Source organism: Pholcus phalangioides, unplaced genomic scaffold (assembly GCF_987345545.1).
Source record: "Pholcus phalangioides strain wild (caught in Gottingen) unplaced genomic scaffold, Ppha-v1.0 ptg000022l_1, whole genome shotgun sequence".
In the NCBI taxonomy this organism is placed as follows: domain Eukaryota; kingdom Metazoa; phylum Arthropoda; class Arachnida; order Araneae; family Pholcidae; genus Pholcus; species Pholcus phalangioides.
This window is the reverse complement of record NW_028301615.1, coordinates 7,582,316-7,601,803: the sequence shown is the minus strand read 5'-3', so window position 1 is coordinate 7,601,803 and position 19,488 is coordinate 7,582,316. Positions and strand designations below refer to the sequence as shown.

Here is a 19,488-nt window from a genome sequence, read left to right as displayed (position 1 = left end):
TGAAAAAATTCCAAAATTGAGTTTGAATTTTAAATTTTCACACGTGTAGGGGGGGGGGGGGTCCTGTCGGTTTTTTCAAAATTACTTTTTTCGAGCTATTGTGTAGTTTTTGTGTTTATTTTGTAGGCATTTTCATCACGGATAGGGAGAAACAGAACCAAATTTATTATTCGAGTTTGAATCGTGAGAAAATTCTAAAATTGAGTTTGAATTTTAAATTTTTACACGGGTAAGGGGGGTCCTGTCGGTTTTTTCAAAATTACTTTTTTCGAGCTATTGAATAGTTTTCATATTTATTTTGTAGACATTTTCATCACGGTTGAGGAAAACAGACCATATTTATGATTCGAGTTTGAATCGTGAGAAAATTCTAAAATTGAGTTTGAATTTTAAATTTTTACACGGGTAAGGGGGGGTCCTGTCGGTTTTTTCAAAATTACTTTTTTCGAGCTATTGTGTAGTTTTTGTGTTTATTTTGTAGGCATTTTCATCACGGATAGGGAAAACAGAACCAAATTTATTATTCGAGTTTGAATCGTGAGAAAATTCTAAAATTGAGTTTGAATTTTAAATTTTACACGGGTAAGGGGGGTCCTGTCGGTTTTTTCAAAATTACTTTTTTCGAGCTATTGAATAGTTTTCATATTTATTTTGTAGACATTTTCATCACGGTTTGAGGAAAACAGAACCATATTTATGATTCGAGTTTGAATCGTGAGAAAATTCTAAAATTGAGTTTGAATTTTAAATTTTTACATGTGTAAGGTTTTTCAAAATTACTTTTTTCGAGCTATTGTGTAGTTTTCGTGTTTATTTTGTAGGTATTTTCATCACGGATGAGGAAAACAGAACCATATTTATGATTCGAGTTTGAATCGTGAGAAAATTCTAAAATTCAGTTTGGATTTTAAATTTTTATACGTGTAAGGGGGGGTCCTGTCGGTTTTTTCAAATTACTTTATTCGAGCTATTGAATAGTTTTCATGTTTATTTTGTAGGCATTTTCATCACGGATAGGGAAAACAGAACCATATTTATGATTTGAGTTTGAATCGGGAGAAAATTCCAAATGTGAGTTTGAATTTTAAATTTTCACACGTGTAAGGGGGGGTCCTGTCGGTTTTTCAAAAATTACTTTTTTCGAGCTATTGAATAAATTTCATGTTTATTTTGTAGGCATTTTCATCACGGATGAGGAAAACAGAACCATATTTATGATTCGAGTTTGAATCGTGAGAAAATTCTAAAATTAAGTTTGAATTTAAAATTTTTACATGTGTAAGGGGGGGTCCTGTCGCTTTTTTCGAATTACTTTTTTCGAGCTATTGTGTAGTTTTTGTGTTTATTTTGTAGGCATTTTCATCACGGATAGGGAAAACCGAACCATATTTATGATTTGAGTTTGAATCGTGAAAAAGTTCCAAAATTGAGTTTGAATTTTAAATTGTCACACGTGTAAGGGGGGGTCCTGTCGGTTTTTCAAAATTACTTTTTTCCAGCTAGTGTAAATTTTGTAGGCATTTTCATCACGGATAGGAAAACCGAACCATATTTATGATTTTGAGTTTGAATCGGGAGAAAATTCCAAATGTGAGTTTGAAATTAAATTTTCACACGTGTAAGGGGGGGGGTCCTGTCGGTTTTTTTCAAAATTACTTTTTCGAGCTATTGTGTAGTTTTTGTGTTATTCTCTCATCACGGATGAGAGAAACAGAACCAAATTTATTATTAGAGTTTGAATCGTGAAAAAATTCCAAAATTGAGTTTGAATTTTAAATTTTTACATGTTTAAGGGGGGGGGGGTCCTGTCGGTTTTTTCAAAATTACTTTTTTCGAGCTATTGAATAGTTTTCATGTTTATTTTGTAGGCATTTTCATCACGGATGAGGAAAACAGAACCATATTTATGATTCGAGTTTGAATCGTGAGAAAATTCTAAAATTCAGTTTGGATTTTAAATTTTTACACGTGTAAGGGGGGGTCCTGTCGGTTTTTCAAATTACTTTTTTCGAGCTATTGAATAGTTTTCATGTTTATTTTGTAGGCATTTTCATCACGGATAGGGAAAACAGAACCATATTTATGACTCGAGTTTGAATCGTGAAAAAATTCCAAAATTGAGTTTGAATTTTAATTTTCACACGTGTAGGGGGGGGGTCCTGTCGGTTTTTCAAAATTACTTTTTTCGAGCTATTGTGTAGTTTTTGTGTTTATTTTGTAGGCATTTTCATCACGGATAGGGAAAACAGAACCAAATTTATTATTCGAGTTTGAATCGTGAGAAAATTCTAAAATTGAGTTTGAATTTTAAATTTTTACACGGGTAAGGGGGGGTCCTGTCGGTTTTTTCAAAATTACTTTTTTCGAGCTATTGAATAGTTTTCATATTTATTTTGTAGACATTTTCATCACGGTTGAGGAAAACAGAACCATATTTATGATTCGAGTTTGAATCGTGAGAAAATTCTAAAATTGAGTTTGAATTTTAAATTTTTACACGGGTAAGGGGGGGTCCTGTCGGTTTTTTCAAAATTACTTTTTTCGAGCTATTGTGTAGTTTTTGTGTTTATTTTGTAGGCATTTTCATCACGGATAGGGAAAACAGAACCAAATTTATTATTCGAGTTTGAATCGTGAGAAAATTCTAAAATTGAGTTTGAATTTTAAATTTTTACACGGGTAAGGGGGGGTCCTGTCGGTTTTTTCAAAATTACTTTTTTCGAGCTATTGAATAGTTTTCATATTTATTTTGTAGACATTTTCATCACGGTTGAGGAAAACAGAACCATATTTATGATTCGAGTTTGAATCGTGAGAAAATTCTAAAATTGAGTTTGAATTTTAAATTTTTACATGTGTAAGGTTTTTTCAAAATTACTTTTTTCGAGCTATTGTGTAGTTTTCGTGTTTATTTTGTAGGTATTTTCATCACGGATGAGGAAAACAGAACCATATTTATGATTCGAGTTTGAATCGTGAGAAAATTCTAAAATTCAGTTTGGATTTTAAATTTTTATACGTGTAAGGGGGGGTCCTGTCGGTTTTTTCAAATTACTTTATTCGAGCTATTGAATAGTTTTCATGTTTATTTTGTAGGCATTTTCATCACGGATAGGGAAAACAGAACCATATTTATGATTTGAGTTTGAATCGGGAGAAAATTCCAAATGTGAGTTTGAATTTTAAATTTTCACACGTGTAAGGGGGGGTCCTGTCGGTTTTTTCAAAATTACTTTTTTCGAGCTATTGAATAAATTTCATGTTTATTTTGTAGGCATTTTCATCACGGATGAGGAAAACAGAACCATATTTATGATTCGAGTTTGAATCGTGAGAAAATTCTAAAATTAAGTTTGAATTTAAAATTTTTACATGTGTAAGGGGGGGTCCTGTCGCTTTTTTCGAAATTACTTTTTTCGAGCTATTGTGTAGTTTTTGTGTTTATTTTGTAGGCATTTTCATCACGGATAGGGAAAACCGAACCATATTTATGATTTGAGTTTGAATCGTGAAAAAGTTCCAAAATTGAGTTTGAATTTTAAATTGTCACACGTGTAAGGGGGGGTCCTGTCGGTTTTTTCAAAATTACTTTTTTCCAGCTAGTGTAAATTTTGTAGGCATTTTCATCACGGATAGGGAAAACCGAACCATATTTATGATTTGAGTTTGAATCGGGAGAAAATTCCAAATGTGAGTTTGAAATTAAATTTTCACACGTTTAAGGGGGGGGGTCCTGTCGGTTTTTTCAAAATTACTTTTTTCGAGCTATTGTGTAGTTTTTGTGTTATTCTCTCATCACGGATGAGAGAAACAGAACCAAATTTATTATTAGAGTTTGAATCGTGAAAAAATTCCAAAATTGAGTTTGAATTTTAAATTTTTACATGTTTAAGGGGGGGGGGTCCTGTCGGTTTTTTCAAAATTACTTTTTTCGAGCTATTGAATAGTTTTCATGTTTATTTTGTAGGCATTTTCATCACGGATGAGGAAAACAGAACCATATTTATGATTCGAGTTTGAATCGTGAGAAAATTCTAAAATTCAGTTTGGATTTTAAATTTTTACACGTGTAAGGGGGGGTCCTGTCGGTTTTTTCAAATTACTTTTTTCGAGCTATTGAATAGTTTTCATGTTTATTTTGTAGGCATTTTCATCACGGATAGGGAAAACAGAACCATATTTATGACTCGAGTTTGAATCGTGAAAAAATTCCAAAATTGAGTTTGAATTTTAAATTTTTACACGGGTAAGGGGGGGTCCTGTCGGTTTTTTCAAAATTACTTTTTTCGAGCTATTGTGTAGTTTTTGTGTTTATTTTGTAGGCATTTTCATCACGGATAGGGAAAACAGAACCAAATTTATTATTCGAGTTTGAATCGTGAGAAAATTCTAAAATTGAGTTTGAATTTTAAATTTTTACACGGGTAAGGGGGGGTCCTGTCGGTTTTTTCAAAATTACTTTTTTCGAGCTATTGAATAGTTTTCATATTTATTTTGTAGACATTTTCATCACGGTTGAGGAAAACAGAACCATATTTATGATTCGAGTTTGAATCGTGAGAAAATTCTAAAATTGAGTTTGAATTTTAAATTTTTACATGTGTAAGGTTTTTTCAAAATTACTTTTTTCGAGCTATTGTGTAGTTTTCGTGTTTATTTTGTAGGTATTTTCATCACGGATGAGGAAAACAGAACCATATTTATGATTCGAGTTTGAATCGTGAGAAAATTCTAAAATTCAGTTTGGATTTTAAATTTTTATACGTGTAAGGGGGGGTCCTGTCGGTTTTTTCAAATTACTTTTTTCGAGCTATTGAATAGTTTTCATGTTTATTTTGTAGGCATTTTCATCACGGATAGGGAAAACAGAACCATATTTATGATTTGAGTTTGAATCGGGAGAAAATTCCAAATGTGAGTTTGGATTTTAAATTTTCACACGTGTAAGGGAGGGTCCTGTCGGTTTTTTTAAAATTACTTTTTTCGAGCTATTGAATAAATTTCATGTTTATTTTGTTGGCATTTTCATCACGGATGAGGAAAACAGAACCATATTTATGATTCGAGTTTGAATCGTGAGAAAATTCTAAAATTAAGTTTGAATTTAAAATTTTTACATGTGTAGGGGGGGGGGTCCTGTCGCTTTTTTCGAAATTACTTTTTTCGAGCTATTGTGTAGTTTTTGTGTTTATTTTGTAGGCATTTTCATCACGGATAGGGAAAACCGAACCATATTTATGATTTGAGTTTGAATCGTGAAAAAGTTCCAAAATTGAGTTTGAATTTTAAATTGTCACACGTGTAAGGGGGGGTCCTGTCGGTTTTTTCAAAATTACTTTTTTCCAGCTAGTGTAAATTTTGTAGGCATTTTCATCACGGATAGGGAAAACCGAACCATATTTATGATTTGAGTTTGAATCGGGAGAAAATTCCAAATGTGAGTTTGAAATTAAATTTTCACACGTGTAAGGGGGGGTCCTGTCGGTTTTTTCAAAATTACTTTTTTCGAGCTATTGTGTAGTTTTTGTGTTATTCTCTCATCACGGATGAGAGAAACAGAACCAAATTTATTATTAGAGTTTGAGTCGTGAAAAAATTCCAAAATTGAGTTTGAATTTTAAATTTTTACATGTTTAAGGGGGGGGTCCTGTCGGTTTTTTCAAAATTACTTTTTTCGAGCTATTGAATAGTTTTCATGTTTATTTTGTAGGCATTTTCATCACGGATGAGGAAAACAGAACCAAATTTATTATTCGAGTTTGAATCGTGAAAAAATTCCAAAATTGAGTTTGAATTTTAAATTTTTACACATGTAAGGGGGGGTCCTCTCGGTTTTTTCAAAATTACTTTTTTCGAGCTATTGTGTAGTTTTTGTGTTTATTTTGTAGACATTTCCATCACGGATGAGAGAAACAGAACCAAATTTATAATTCGAGTTTGAATCGTGAAAAAATTCCAAAATTGAGTTTGAATTTTAAATTTTTACATGTGTAAGGGGGGGTCCTGTCGGTTTTTTCAAATTACTTTTTTCGAGCTATTGAATAGTTTTCATGTTTATTTTGTAGGCATTTACATCACGGATGAGGAAAACAGAACCACATTTATAATTCGAGTTTGAATCGGGAGAAAATTCCAAAATTCAGATTGAATTTTAAATTTTTACACGTGTAGGGGGGGTCCTGTCGGTTTTTTCAAAATTACTTTTTTCGAGCTATTGTGTAGTTTTCGTGTTTATTTTGTAGGCATTTTCATCACGGAAGAGGAAAACAGAACCAAATTTATTATTCGAGTTTGAATCGTGAAAAAATTCCAAAATTGAGTTTGAATTTTAAATTTTTACACATGTAAGGGGGGGTCCTCTCGGTTTTTTCAAAATTACTTTTTTCGAGCTATTGAATAGTTTTCGTGTTTATTTTGTAGGCATTTTCATCACGGATGAGGAAAACAGAACCACATTTATAATTCGAGTTTGAATCGGGAGAAAATTCCAAAATTCAGATTGAATTTTAAATTTTTACACGTGTAAAGGGGGGGGGGGTCCTGTCGGTTTTTTCAAAATTACTTTTTTCAAGCTAGTGTAAATTTTGTAGGCATTTTCATCACGGATAGGGAAAACCGAACCATATTTATGATTTGAGTTTGAATCGGGAGAAAATTCCAAATGTGAGTTTGAATTTTAAATTTTTACACGTGTAAGGGGGGGTCCTCTCGGTTTTTTCAAAATTACTTTTTTGGAGCTATTGTGTAGTTTTCGTGTTTATTTTGTAGGCATTTTCATCACGGAAGAGGAAAACAGAACCAAATTTATTATTTGAGTTTGAATCGTGAAAAAATTCCAAAATTGAGTTTGAATTTTAAATTTTTACATGTGTAAGGGGGGTCGTATCGGTTTTTCCAAAATTACTTTTTTCGAGCTATTGAATAGTTTTCATGTTTATTTTGTAGGCATTTTCATCACGGATAGGGAAAACAGAACCACATTTATGATTCGAGTTTGAATCGTGAGAAAATTCTAAAATTAAGTTTAAATTTAAAATTTTTACATGAGTAAGGGGGGGTCCTGTCGCTCTTTTCGAAATTACTTTTTTCGAGCTATTGTGTAGTTTTTGTGTTTATTTTGTAGGCATTTTCATCACGGATAGGGAAATCCGAACCATATTTATAATTCGAGTTTGAATCGGGAGAAAATTCCAAAATTCAGATTGAATTTTAAATTTTTACACGTGTAAGGGGGGGGGGTCCTGTCGGTTTTTTCAAAATTACATTTTTCCAGCTAGTGTAAATTTTGTAGGCATTTTCATCACGGATAGGGGAAACCGAACCATATTTATGATTTGAGTTTGAATCGGGAGAAAATTCCAAATGTGAGTTTGAATTTTAAATTGTTACATGTGTAAGGGGGGTCCTATCGGTTTTTTCAAAATTACTTTTTTCGAGCTATTGAATAGTTTTCATGTTTATTTTGTAGGCATTTTCATCACGGATAGGGAAAACCGAACCATATTTATGATTTGAGTTTGAATCGGGAGAAAATTCCAAATGTGAGTTTGAATTTTAAATTTTCACACGTGTAAGGGGGGGGGGGTCCTCTCGGTTTTTTCAAAATTACTTTTTTCGAGCTATTGAATAGTTTTCGTGTTTATTTTGTAGGCATTTTCATCACGGATGAGGAAAACAGAACCACATTTATAATTCGAGTTTGAATCGGGAGAAAATTCCAAAATTCAGATTGAATTTTAAATTTTCACACGTGTAAGGGGGGGACCTGTCGGTTTTTTCAAAATTACTTTTTTCGAGCTATTGTGTAGTTTTCGTGTTTATTTTGTAGGCATTTTCATCACGGAAGAGGAAAACAGAACCAAATTTATTATTCGAGTTTGAATCGTGAAAAAATTCCGAAATTGAGTTTGAATTTTAAATTTTTACACATGTAAGGGGGGGTCCTCTCGGTTTTTTCAAAATTACTTTTTTCGAGCTATTGAATAGTTTTCGTGTTTATTTTGTAGGCATTTTCATCACGGATGAGGAAAACAGAACCACATTTATAATTCGAGTTTGAATCGGGATAAAATTCCAAAATTCAGATTGAATTTTAAATTTTTACACGTGTAAGGGGGGGGGGGTCCTGTCGGTTTTTCCAAAATTACTTTTTTCCAGCTAGTCTAAATTTTGTAGGCATTTTCATCACGGATAGGGAAAACCGAACCATATTTATGATTGGAGTTTGAATCGGGAGAAAATTCCAAATGTGAGTTTGAATTTTAAATTTTCACACGTGTAATTGAATAAATTTCATGTTTATTTTGTTGGCATTTTCATCACGGATGAGGAAAACAGAACCATATATATGATTCGAGTTTGAATCGTGAGAAAATTCTAAAATTAAGTTTGAATTTAAAATTTTTACATGTGTAGGGGGGGGTCCTCTCGGTTTTTTCAAAATTACTTTTTTCGAGCTATTGTGTAGTTTTCATGTTTATTTTGTAGGCATTTTCATCACAGATGAGGAAAACAGAACCACATTTATAATTCGGGTTTCAATCGGGAGAAAATTCCAAATGTGAGTTTGAATTTTAAATTTTCACACGTGTAAGGGGGGGGGGGGTCCTCTCGGTTTTTTCAAAATTACTTTTTTCGAGCTATTGAATAGTTTTCGTGTTTATTTTGTAGGCATTTTCATCACGGATGAGGAAAACAGAACCATATTTATGATTCGAGTTTGAATCGTGAGAAAATTCTAACATTAAGTTTGAATTTAAAATTTTTACATGTGTAAGGGAGGGTCCTGTCGGTTTTTTCGAAATTACTTTTTTTGAGCTATTGTGTAGTTTTTGTGTTTATTTTGTAGGCATTTTCATCACGGATAGGGAAAACCGAACCATATTTATGATTTGAGTTTGAATCGGGAGAAAATTCCAAATGTGAGTTTGAATTTTAAATTTTCACACGTGTAAGGGGGGGGGGGGTCCTCTCGGTTTTTTCAAAATTACTTTTTTCGAGCTATTGAATAGTTTTCGTGTTTATTTTGTAGGCATTTTCATCACGGATGAGGAAAACAGAACCATATTTATTATTCGAGTTTGAATCGGGAGAAAATTCCAAATGTGAGTTTGAGTTTTAAATTTTCACACGTGTAAGGGGTCCTCTCGGTTTTTTCAAAATTACTTAGTTCGAGCTATTGTGTAGTTTTTGTGTTTATTTTGTAGACATTTCCAACACGGATGAGAGAAACAGATCCAAATTTATTATTCGAGTTTGAATCGTGAAAAAATTCCAAAATTCAGTTTGAATTTTAAATTTTTACATGTGTAAGGGGGGGTCCTGTCGGTTTTTTCAAATTACTTTTTTCGAGCTATTGAATAGTTTTTGTGTTTATTTTGTAGGCATTTTCATCACGGATAGGGAAAACAGAACCAAATTTATTATTCGAGTTTGAATCGTGAGAAAATTCTAAAATTGAGTTTGAATTTTAAATTTTTACACGGGTAAGGGGGGGTCCTGTCTTTTTTTTCAAAATTACTTTTTTCGAGCTATTGTGTAGTTTTCGTGTTTATTTTGTAGGCATTTACATCACGGATGAGGAAAACAGAACCACATTTATAATTCGAGTTTGAATCGTGAAAAAATTCCAAAATTGAGTTTGAATTTTAAATTTTCACACGTGTAAGGGGGGGGGGGTCCTGTCGGTTTTTTCAAAATTACTTTTTTCGAGCTATTGTGTAGTTTTTGTGTTTATTTTGTAGGCATTTTCATCACGGATAGGGAAAACAGAACCAAATTTATTATTCGAGTTTGAATCGTGAGAAAATTCTAAAATTGAGTTCGAATTTTAAATTTTTACATGTTTAAGGGGGGGGGGGGTCCTGTCGGTTTTTTCAAAATTACTTTTTTCGAGCTATTGTGTAGTTTTTGTGTTTATTTTGTAGGCATTTTCATCACGGATGAGGAAAACAGAACCATATTTATCATTCGAGTTTGAATCGGGAGAAAATTCCAAATGTGAGTTTGAATTTTAAATTTTCACACGTGTAAGGGGGGGTCCTGTCGGTTTTTTCAAAATTACTTTTTTCGAGCTATTGAATAGTTTTCGTGTTTATTTTGTAGGCATTTTCATCACGGATAGGGAAAACAGAACCATATTTATGATTCGAGTTTGAATCGTGAGAAAATTCTAAAATTCAGTTTGAATTTTAAATTTTCACACGTGTAAGTGGGGGGGGGGGGGGGTCCTGTCGGTTTTTTCAAAATTACTTTTTTCCAGCTAGTGTAAATTTTGTAGGCATTTTCATCACGGATAGGGAAAACCGAACCATATTTATGATTTGAGTTTGAATCGGGAGAAAATTCCAAATGTGAGTTTGAAATTAAATTTTCACACGTGTAAGGGGGGGTCCTGTCGGTTTTTTCAAAATTACTTTTTTCGAGCTATTGTGTAGTTTTTGTGTTATTCTCTCATCACGGATGAGAGAAACAGAACCAAATTTATTATTAGAGTTTGAATCGTGAAAAAATTCCAAAATTGAGTTTGAATTTTAAATTTTTACATGTTTAAGGGGGGGGGGGGGTCCTGTCGGTTTTTTCAAAATTACTTTTTTCGAGCTATTGAATAGTTTTCATATTTATTTTGTAGACATTTTCATCACGGTTGAGGAAAACAGAACCATATTTATGATTCGAGTTTGAATCGTGAGAAAATTCTAAAATTGAGTTTGAATTTTAAATTTTTACATGTGTAAGGTTTTTTCAAAATTACTTTTTTCGAGCTATTGTGTAGTTTTCGTGTTTATTTTGTAGGTATTTTCATCACGGATGAGGAAAACAGAACCATATTTATGATTCGAGTTTGAATCGTGAGAAAATTCTAAAATTCAGTTTGGATTTTAAATTTTTATACGTGTAAGGGGGGGTCCTGTCGGTTTTTTCAAATTACTTTTTTCGAGCTATTGAATAGTTTTCATGTTTATTTTGTAGGCATTTTCATCACGGATAGGGAAAACAGAACCATATTTATGATTTGAGTTTGAATCGGGAGAAAATTCCAAATGTGAGTTTGGATTTTAAATTTTCACACGTGTAAGGGAGGGTCCTGTCGGTTTTTTTAAAATTACTTTTTTCGAGCTATTGAATAAATTTCATGTTTATTTTGTTGGCATTTTCATCACGGATGAGGAAAACAGAACCATATTTATGATTCGAGTTTGAATCGTGAGAAAATTCTAAAATTAAGTTTGAATTTAAAATTTTTACATGTGTAGGGGGGGGGGTCCTGTCGCTTTTTTCGAAATTACTTTTTTCGAGCTATTGTGTAGTTTTTGTGTTTATTTTGTAGGCATTTTCATCACGGATAGGGAAAACCGAACCATATTTATGATTTGAGTTTGAATCGTGAAAAAGTTCCAAAATTGAGTTTGAATTTTAAATTGTCACACGTGTAAGGGGGGGTCCTGTCGGTTTTTTCAAAATTACTTTTTTCCAGCTAGTGTAAATTTTGTAGGCATTTTCATCACGGATAGGGAAAACCGAACCATATTTATGATTTGAGTTTGAATCGGGAGAAAATTCCAAATGTGAGTTTGAAATTAAATTTTCACACGTGTAAGGGGGGGTCCTGTCGGTTTTTTCAAAATTACTTTTTTCGAGCTATTGTGTAGTTTTTGTGTTATTCTCTCATCACGGATGAGAGAAACAGAACCAAATTTATTATTAGAGTTTGAATCGTGAAAAAATTCCAAAATTGAGTTTGAATTTTAAATTTTTACATGTTTAAGGGGGGGGGGTCCTGTCGGTTTTTTCAAAATTACTTTTTTCGAGCTATTGAATAGTTTTCGTGTTTATTTTGTAGGCATTTTCATCACGGATGAGGAAAACAGAACCAAATTTATTATTCGAGTTTGAATCGTGAAAAAATTCCAAAATTGAGTTTGAATTTTAAATTTTTACACATGTAAGGGGGGGTCCTCTCGGTTTTTTCAAAATTACTTTTTTCGAGCTATTGTGTAGTTTTTGTGTTTATTTTGTAGACATTTCCATCACGGATGAGAGAAACAGAACCAAATTTATAATTCGAGTTTGAATCGTGAAAAAATTCCAAAATTGAGTTTGAATTTTAAATTTTTACATGTGTAAGGGGGGGTCCTGTCGGTTTTTTCAAATTACTTTTTTCGAGCTATTGAATAGTTTTCATGTTTATTTTGTAGGCATTTACATCACGGATGAGGAAAACAGAACCACATTTATAATTCGAGTTTGAATCGGGAGAAAATTCCAAAATTCAGATTGAATTTTAAATTTTTACACGTGTAGGGGGGGTCCTGTCGGTTTTTTCAAAATTACTTTTTTCGAGCTATTGTGTAGTTTTCGTGTTTATTTTGTAGGCATTTTCATCACGGAAGAGGAAAACAGAACCAAATTTATTATTCGAGTTTGAATCGTGAAAAAATTCCAAAATTGAGTTTGAATTTTAAATTTTTACACATGTAAGGGGGGGTCCTCTCGGTTTTTTCAAAATTACTTTTTTCGAGCTATTGAATAGTTTTCGTGTTTATTTTGTAGGCATTTTCATCACGGATGAGGAAAACAGAACCACATTTATAATTCGAGTTTGAATCGGGAGAAAATTCCAAAATTCAGATTGAATTTTAAATTTTTACACGTGTAAAGGGGGGGGGGGGGTCCTGTCGGTTTTTTCAAAATTACTTTTTTCAAGCTAGTGTAAATTTTGTAGGCATTTTCATCACGGATAGGGAAAACCGAACCATATTTATGATTTGAGTTTGAATCGGGAGAAAATTCCAAATGTGAGTTTGAATTTTAAATTTTTACACGTGTAAGGGGGGGTCCTCTCGGTTTTTTCAAAATTACTTTTTTGGAGCTATTGTGTAGTTTTCGTGTTTATTTTGTAGGCATTTTCATCACGGAAGAGGAAAACAGAACCAAATTTATTATTTGAGTTTGAATCGTGAAAAAATTCCAAAATTGAGTTTGAATTTTAAATTTTTACATGTGTAAGGGGGGTCGTATCGGTTTTTCCAAAATTACTTTTTTCGAGCTATTGAATAGTTTTCATGTTTATTTTGTAGGCATTTTCATCACGGATAGGGAAAACCGAACCATATTTATGATTTGAGTTTGAATCGGGAGAAAATTCCAAATGTGAGTTTGAATTTTAAATTTTCACACGTGTAAGGGGGGGGGGGTCCTCTCGGTTTTTTCAAAATTACTTTTTTCGAGCTATTGAATAGTTTTCGTGTTTATTTTGTAGGCATTTTCATCACGGATGAGGAAAACAGAACCACATTTATAATTCGAGTTTGAATCGGGAGAAAATTCCAAAATTCAGATTGAATTTTAAATTTTCACACGTGTAAGGGGGGGACCTGTCGGTTTTTTCAAAATTACTTTTTTCGAGCTATTGTGTAGTTTTCGTGTTTATTTTGTAGGCATTTTCATCACGGAAGAGGAAAACAGAACCAAATTTATTATTCGAGTTTGAATCGTGAAAAAATTCCGAAATTGAGTTTGAATTTTAAATTTTTACACATGTAAGGGGGGGTCCTCTCGGTTTTTTCAAAATTACTTTTTTCGAGCTATTGAATAGTTTTCGTGTTTATTTTGTAGGCATTTTCATCACGGATGAGGAAAACAGAACCACATTTATAATTCGAGTTTGAATCGGGATAAAATTCCAAAATTCAGATTGAATTTTAAATTTTTACACGTGTAAGGGGGGGGGGTCCTGTCGGTTTTTCCAAAATTACTTTTTTCCAGCTAGTCTAAATTTTGTAGGCATTTTCATCACGGATAGGGAAAACCGAACCATATTTATGATTGGAGTTTGAATCGGGAGAAAATTCCAAATGTGAGTTTGAATTTTAAATTTTCACACGTGTAATTGAATAAATTTCATGTTTATTTTGTTGGCATTTTCATCACGGATGAGGAAAACAGAACCATATATATGATTCGAGTTTGAATCGTGAGAAAATTCTAAAATTAAGTTTGAATTTAAAATTTTTACATGTGTAGGGGGGGGTCCTCTCGGTTTTTTCAAAATTACTTTTTTCGAGCTATTGTGTAGTTTTCATGTTTATTTTGTAGGCATTTTCATCACAGATGAGGAAAACAGAACCACATTTATAATTCGGGTTTCAATCGGGAGAAAATTCCAAATGTGAGTTTGAATTTTAAATTTTCACACGTGTAAGGGGGGGGGGTCCTCTCGGTTTTTTCAAAATTACTTTTTTCGAGCTATTGAATAGTTTTCGTGTTTATTTTGTAGGCATTTTCATCACGGATGAGGAAAACAGAACCATATTTATGATTCGAGTTTGAATCGTGAGAAAATTCTAACATTAAGTTTGAATTTAAAATTTTTACATGTGTAAGGGAGGGTCCTGTCGGTTTTTTCGAAATTACTTTTTTTGAGCTATTGTGTAGTTTTTGTGTTTATTTTGTAGGCATTTTCATCACGGATAGGGAAAACCGAACCATATTTATGATTTGAGTTTGAATCGGGAGAAAATTCCAAATGTGAGTTTGAATTTTAAATTTTCACACGTGTAAGGGGGGGGGGGTCCTCTCGGTTTTTTCAAAATTACTTTTTTCGAGCTATTGAATAGTTTTCGTGTTTATTTTGTAGGCATTTTCATCACGGATGAGGAAAACAGAACCATATTTATTATTCGAGTTTGAATCGGGAGAAAATTCCAAATGTGAGTTTGAGTTTTAAATTTTCACACGTGTAAGGGGTCCTCTCGGTTTTTTCAAAATTACTTAGTTCGAGCTATTGTGTAGTTTTTGTGTTTATTTTGTAGACATTTCCAACACGGATGAGAGAAACAGATCCAAATTTATTATTCGAGTTTGAATCGTGAAAAAATTCCAAAATTCAGTTTGAATTTTAAATTTTTACATGTGTAAGGGGGGGTCCTGTCGGTTTTTTCAAATTACTTTTTTCGAGCTATTGAATAGTTTTTGTGTTTATTTTGTAGGCATTTTCATCACGGATAGGGAAAACAGAACCAAATTTATTATTCGAGTTTGAATCGTGAGAAAATTCTAAAATTGAGTTTGAATTTTAAATTTTTACACGGGTAAGGGGGGGGTCCTGTCGGTTTTTTCAAAATTACTTTTTTCGAGCTATTGTGTAGTTTTCGTGTTTATTTTGTAGGCATTTACATCACGGATGAGGAAAACAGAACCACATTTATAATTCGAGTTTGAATCGTGAAAAAATTCCAAAATTGAGTTTGAATTTTAAATTTTCACACGTGTAAGGGGGGGGGGGTCCTGTCGGTTTTTTCAAAATTACTTTTTTCGAGCTATTGTGTAGTTTTTGTGTTTATTTTGTAGGCATTTTCATCACGGATAGGGAAAACAGAACCAAATTTATTATTCGAGTTTGAATCGTGAGAAAATTCTAAAATTGAGTTCGAATTTTAAATTTTTACATGTTTAAGGGGGGGGGGGTCCTGTCGGTTTTTTCAAAATTACTTTTTTCGAGCTATTGTGTAGTTTTTGTGTTTATTTTGTAGGCATTTTCATCACGGATGAGGAAAACAGAACCATATTTATCATTCGAGTTTGAATCGGGAGAAAATTCCAAATGTGAGTTTGAATTTTAAATTTTCACACGTGTAAGGGGGGGTCCTGTCGGTTTTTTCAAAATTACTTTTTTCGAGCTATTGAATAGTTTTCGTGTTTATTTTGTAGGCATTTTCATCACGGATAGGGAAAACAGAACCATATTTATGATTCGAGTTTGAATCGTGAGAAAATTCTAAAATTCAGTTTGAATTTTAAATTTTCACACGTGTAAGTGGGGGGGGGGGGGTCCTGTCGGTTTTTTCAAAATTACTTTTTTCCAGCTAGTGTAAATTTTGTAGGCATTTTCATCACGGATAGGGAAAACCGAACCATATTTATGATTTGAGTTTGAATCGGGAGAAAATTCCAAATGTGAGTTTGAAATTAAATTTTCACACGTGTAAGGGGGGGTCCTGTCGGTTTTTTCAAAATTACTTTTTTCGAGCTATTGTGTAGTTTTTGTGTTATTCTCTCATCACGGATGAGAGAAACAGAACCAAATTTATTATTAGAGTTTGAATCGTGAAAAAATTCCAAAATTGAGTTTGAATTTTAAATTTTTACATGTTTAAGGGGGGGGGGGGTCCTGTCGGTTTTTTCAAAATTACTTTTTTCGAGCTATTGTGTAGTTTTCGTGTTTATTTTGTAGGCATTTTCATCACGGATGAGGAAAACAGAACCATATTTATGATTCAAGTTTGAATCGTGAGAAAATTCTAAAATTCAGTTTGGATTTTAAATTTTTATACGTGTAAGGGATGGTCCTGTCGGTTTTTTCAAATTACTTTTTTCGAGCTATTGAATAGTTTTCATGTTTATTTTGTAGGCATTTTCATCACGGATAGGGAAAACAGAACCAAATTTATTATTCGAGTTTGAATCGTGAGAAAATTCCAAAATTCAGTTTGAATTTTAAATTTTTACACAGGTAAGGGGGGGTCCTGTCGGTTTTTTCAAAATTACTTTTTTCGAGCTATTGAATAGTTTTCATATTTATTTTGTAGACATTTTCATCACGGTTGAGGAAAACAGAACCATATTTATGATTCGAGTTTGAATCGTGAGAAAATTCTAAAATTGAGTTTGAATTTTAAATTTTTACATGTGTAAGGTTTTTTCAAAATTACTTTTTTCGAGCTATTGTGTAGTTTTCGTGTTTATTTTGTAGGCATTTTCATCACGGATGAGGAAAACAGAACCATATTTATTATTCGAGTATGAATCGTGAAAAAGTTCCAAAATTGAGTTTCAATTTTAAATTTTTACACGTGTAAGGGGGGGTCCTGTCGGTTTTTTCAAATTACTTTTTTCGAGCTATTGAATAGTTTTCATGTTTATTTTGTAGGCATTTTCATCACGGATAGGGAAAACAGAACCATATTTATGATTTGAGTTTGAATCGTGAAAAAAATCCAAAATTGAGTTTGAATTTTAAATTTTTACATGTTTAAGGGGGGGGGGGTCCTGTCGGTTTTTTCAAAATTACTTTTTTCGAGCTATTGAATAGTTTTCATGTTTATTTTGTAGGCATTTTCATCACGGATGAGGAAAACAGAACCATATTTATGATTCGAGTTTGAATCGTGAGAAAATTCTAAAATTCAGTTTGGATTTTAAATTTTCTCACGTGTAAGGGGGGGTCCTGTCGGTTTTTTCAAAATTACTTTTTTCGAGCTATTGTGTAGTTTTCGTGTTTATTTTGTAGGCATTTTCATCACGGATGAGGAAAACAGAACCATATTTATGATTCGAGTTTGAATCGTGAGAAAATTCTAAAATTCAGTTTGAATTTTAAATTTTTACATGTGTAAGGTTTTTTCAAAATTACTTTTTTCGAGCTATTGTGTAGTTTTCGTGTTTATTTTGTAGGTATTTTCATCACGGATGAGGAAAACCGAACCATATTTATGATTTGAGTTTGAATCGTGAAAAAGTTCCAAAATTGAGTTTGAATTTTTAATTGTCACACGTGTAAGGGGGGGGTCCTGTCGGTTTTTTCAAAATTACTTTTTTCCAGCTAGTGTAAATTTTGTAGGCATTTTCATCACGGATAGGGAAAACCGAACCATATTTATGATTTGAGTTTGAATCGGGAGAAAATTCCAAATGTGAGTTTGAAATTAAATTTTCACACGTGTAAGGGGGGGTCCTGTCGGTTTTTTCAAAATTACTTTTTTCGAGCTATTGTGTAGTTTTTGTGTTATTCTCTCATCACGGATGAGAGAAACAGAACCAAATTTATTATTAGAGTTTGAATCGTGAAAAAATTCCAAAATTGAGTTTGAATTTTAAATTTTTACATGTTTAAGGGGGGGGGGGGTCCTGTCGGTTTTTTCAAAATTACTTTTTTCGAGCTATTGAATAGTTTTCATGTTTATTTTGTAGGCATTTTCATCACGGATGAGGAAAACAGAACCATATTTATGATTCGAGTTTGAATCGTGAGAAAATTCTAAAATTCAGTTTGGATTTTAAATTTTCTCACGTGTAAGGGGGGGTCCTGTCGGTTTTTTCAAATTACTTTTTTCGAGCTATTGAATAGTTTTCATGTTTATTTTGTAGGCATTTTCATCACGGATAGGGAAAACAGAACCATATTTATGATTTGAGTTTGAATCGGGAGAAAATTCCAAATGTGAGTTTGAATTTTAAATTTTCACACGTGTAAGGGAGGGTCCTGTCGGTTTTTTTAAAATTACTTTTTTCGAGCTATTTAATAAATTTCATGTTTATTTTGTTGGCATTTTCATCACGGATGAGGAAAACAGAACCATATTTATGATTCGAGTTTGAATCGTGAGAAAATTCTAAAATTCAGTTTGGATTTTAAATTTTCTCACGTGTAAGGGGGGGTCCTGTCGGTTTTTTCAAAATTACTTTTTTCGAGCTATTGTGTAGTTTTCGTGTTTATTTTGTAGGCATTTTCATCACGGATGAGGAAAACAGAACCATATTTATGATTCGAGTTTGAATCGTGAGAAAATTCTAAAATTCAGTTTGGATTTTAAATTTTTATACGTGTAAGGGATGGTCCTGTCGGTTTTTTCAAATTACTTTTTTCGAGCTATTGAATAGTTTTCATGTTTATTTTGTAGGCATTTTCATCACGGATAGGGAAAACAGAACCAAATTTATTATTCGAGTTTGAATCGTGAGAAAATTCCAAAATTCAGTTTGAATTTTAAATTTTTACACAGGTAAGGGGGGGTCCTGTCGGTTTTTTCAAAATTACTTTTTTCGAGCTATTGAATAGTTTTCATATTTATTTTGTAGACATTTTCATCACGGTTGAGGAAAACAGAACCATATTTATGATTCGAGTTTGAATCGTGAGAAAATTCTAAAATTGAGTTTGAATTTTAAATTTTTACATGTGTAAGGTTTTTTCAAAATTACTTTTTTCGAGCTATTGTGTAGTTTTCGTGTTTATTTTGTAGGCATTTTCATCACGGATGAGGAAAACAGAACCATATTTATTATTCGAGTATGAATCGTGAAAAAGTTCCAAAATTGAGTTTCAATTTTAAATTTTTACACGTGTAAGGGGGGGTCCTGTCGGTTTTTTCAAATTACTTTTTTCGAGCTATTGAATAGTTTTCATGTTTATTTTGTAGGCATTTTCATCACGGATAGGGAAAACAGAACCATATTTATGATTTGAGTTTGAATCGTGAAAAAAATCCAAAATTGAGTTTGAATTTTAAATTTTTACATGTTTAAGGGGGGGGGGTCCTGTCGGTTTTTTCAAAATTACTTTTTTCGAGCTATTGAATAGTTTTCATGTTTATTTTGTAGGCATTTTCATCACGGATGAGGAAAACAGAACCATATTTATGATTCGAGTTTGAATCGTGAGAAAATTCTAAAATTCAGTTTGGATTTTAAATTTTCTCACGTGTAAGG

General features: G+C 32.4%; 1 protein-coding gene across 4 annotated transcripts in view; it reads left to right on the top strand.

The window, feature by feature from the left end:
• The window catches only part of LOC149069412 (eukaryotic translation initiation factor 4E type 2-like), a 350,991-nt gene that overhangs the window by 121,870 nt on the left and 209,633 nt on the right, over positions 1 to 19,488 (top strand). The window contains exons 6-7 of one of the 4 annotated variants that reach the window (XM_089249238.1): positions 9,927 to 9,999; positions 15,534 to 15,601. The exons of the other annotated variants lie outside the window; for them this stretch is intronic. Coding sequence (XP_089105364.1) covers positions 9,927 to 9,999; positions 15,534 to 15,586 — 126 coding nt within the window. The 3' untranslated portion in view covers positions 15,587 to 15,601. Of the gene's footprint in view, positions 1 to 9,926; positions 10,000 to 15,533; positions 15,602 to 19,488 lie in introns of those variants that run through there. 4 annotated transcript variants of the gene reach the window in all.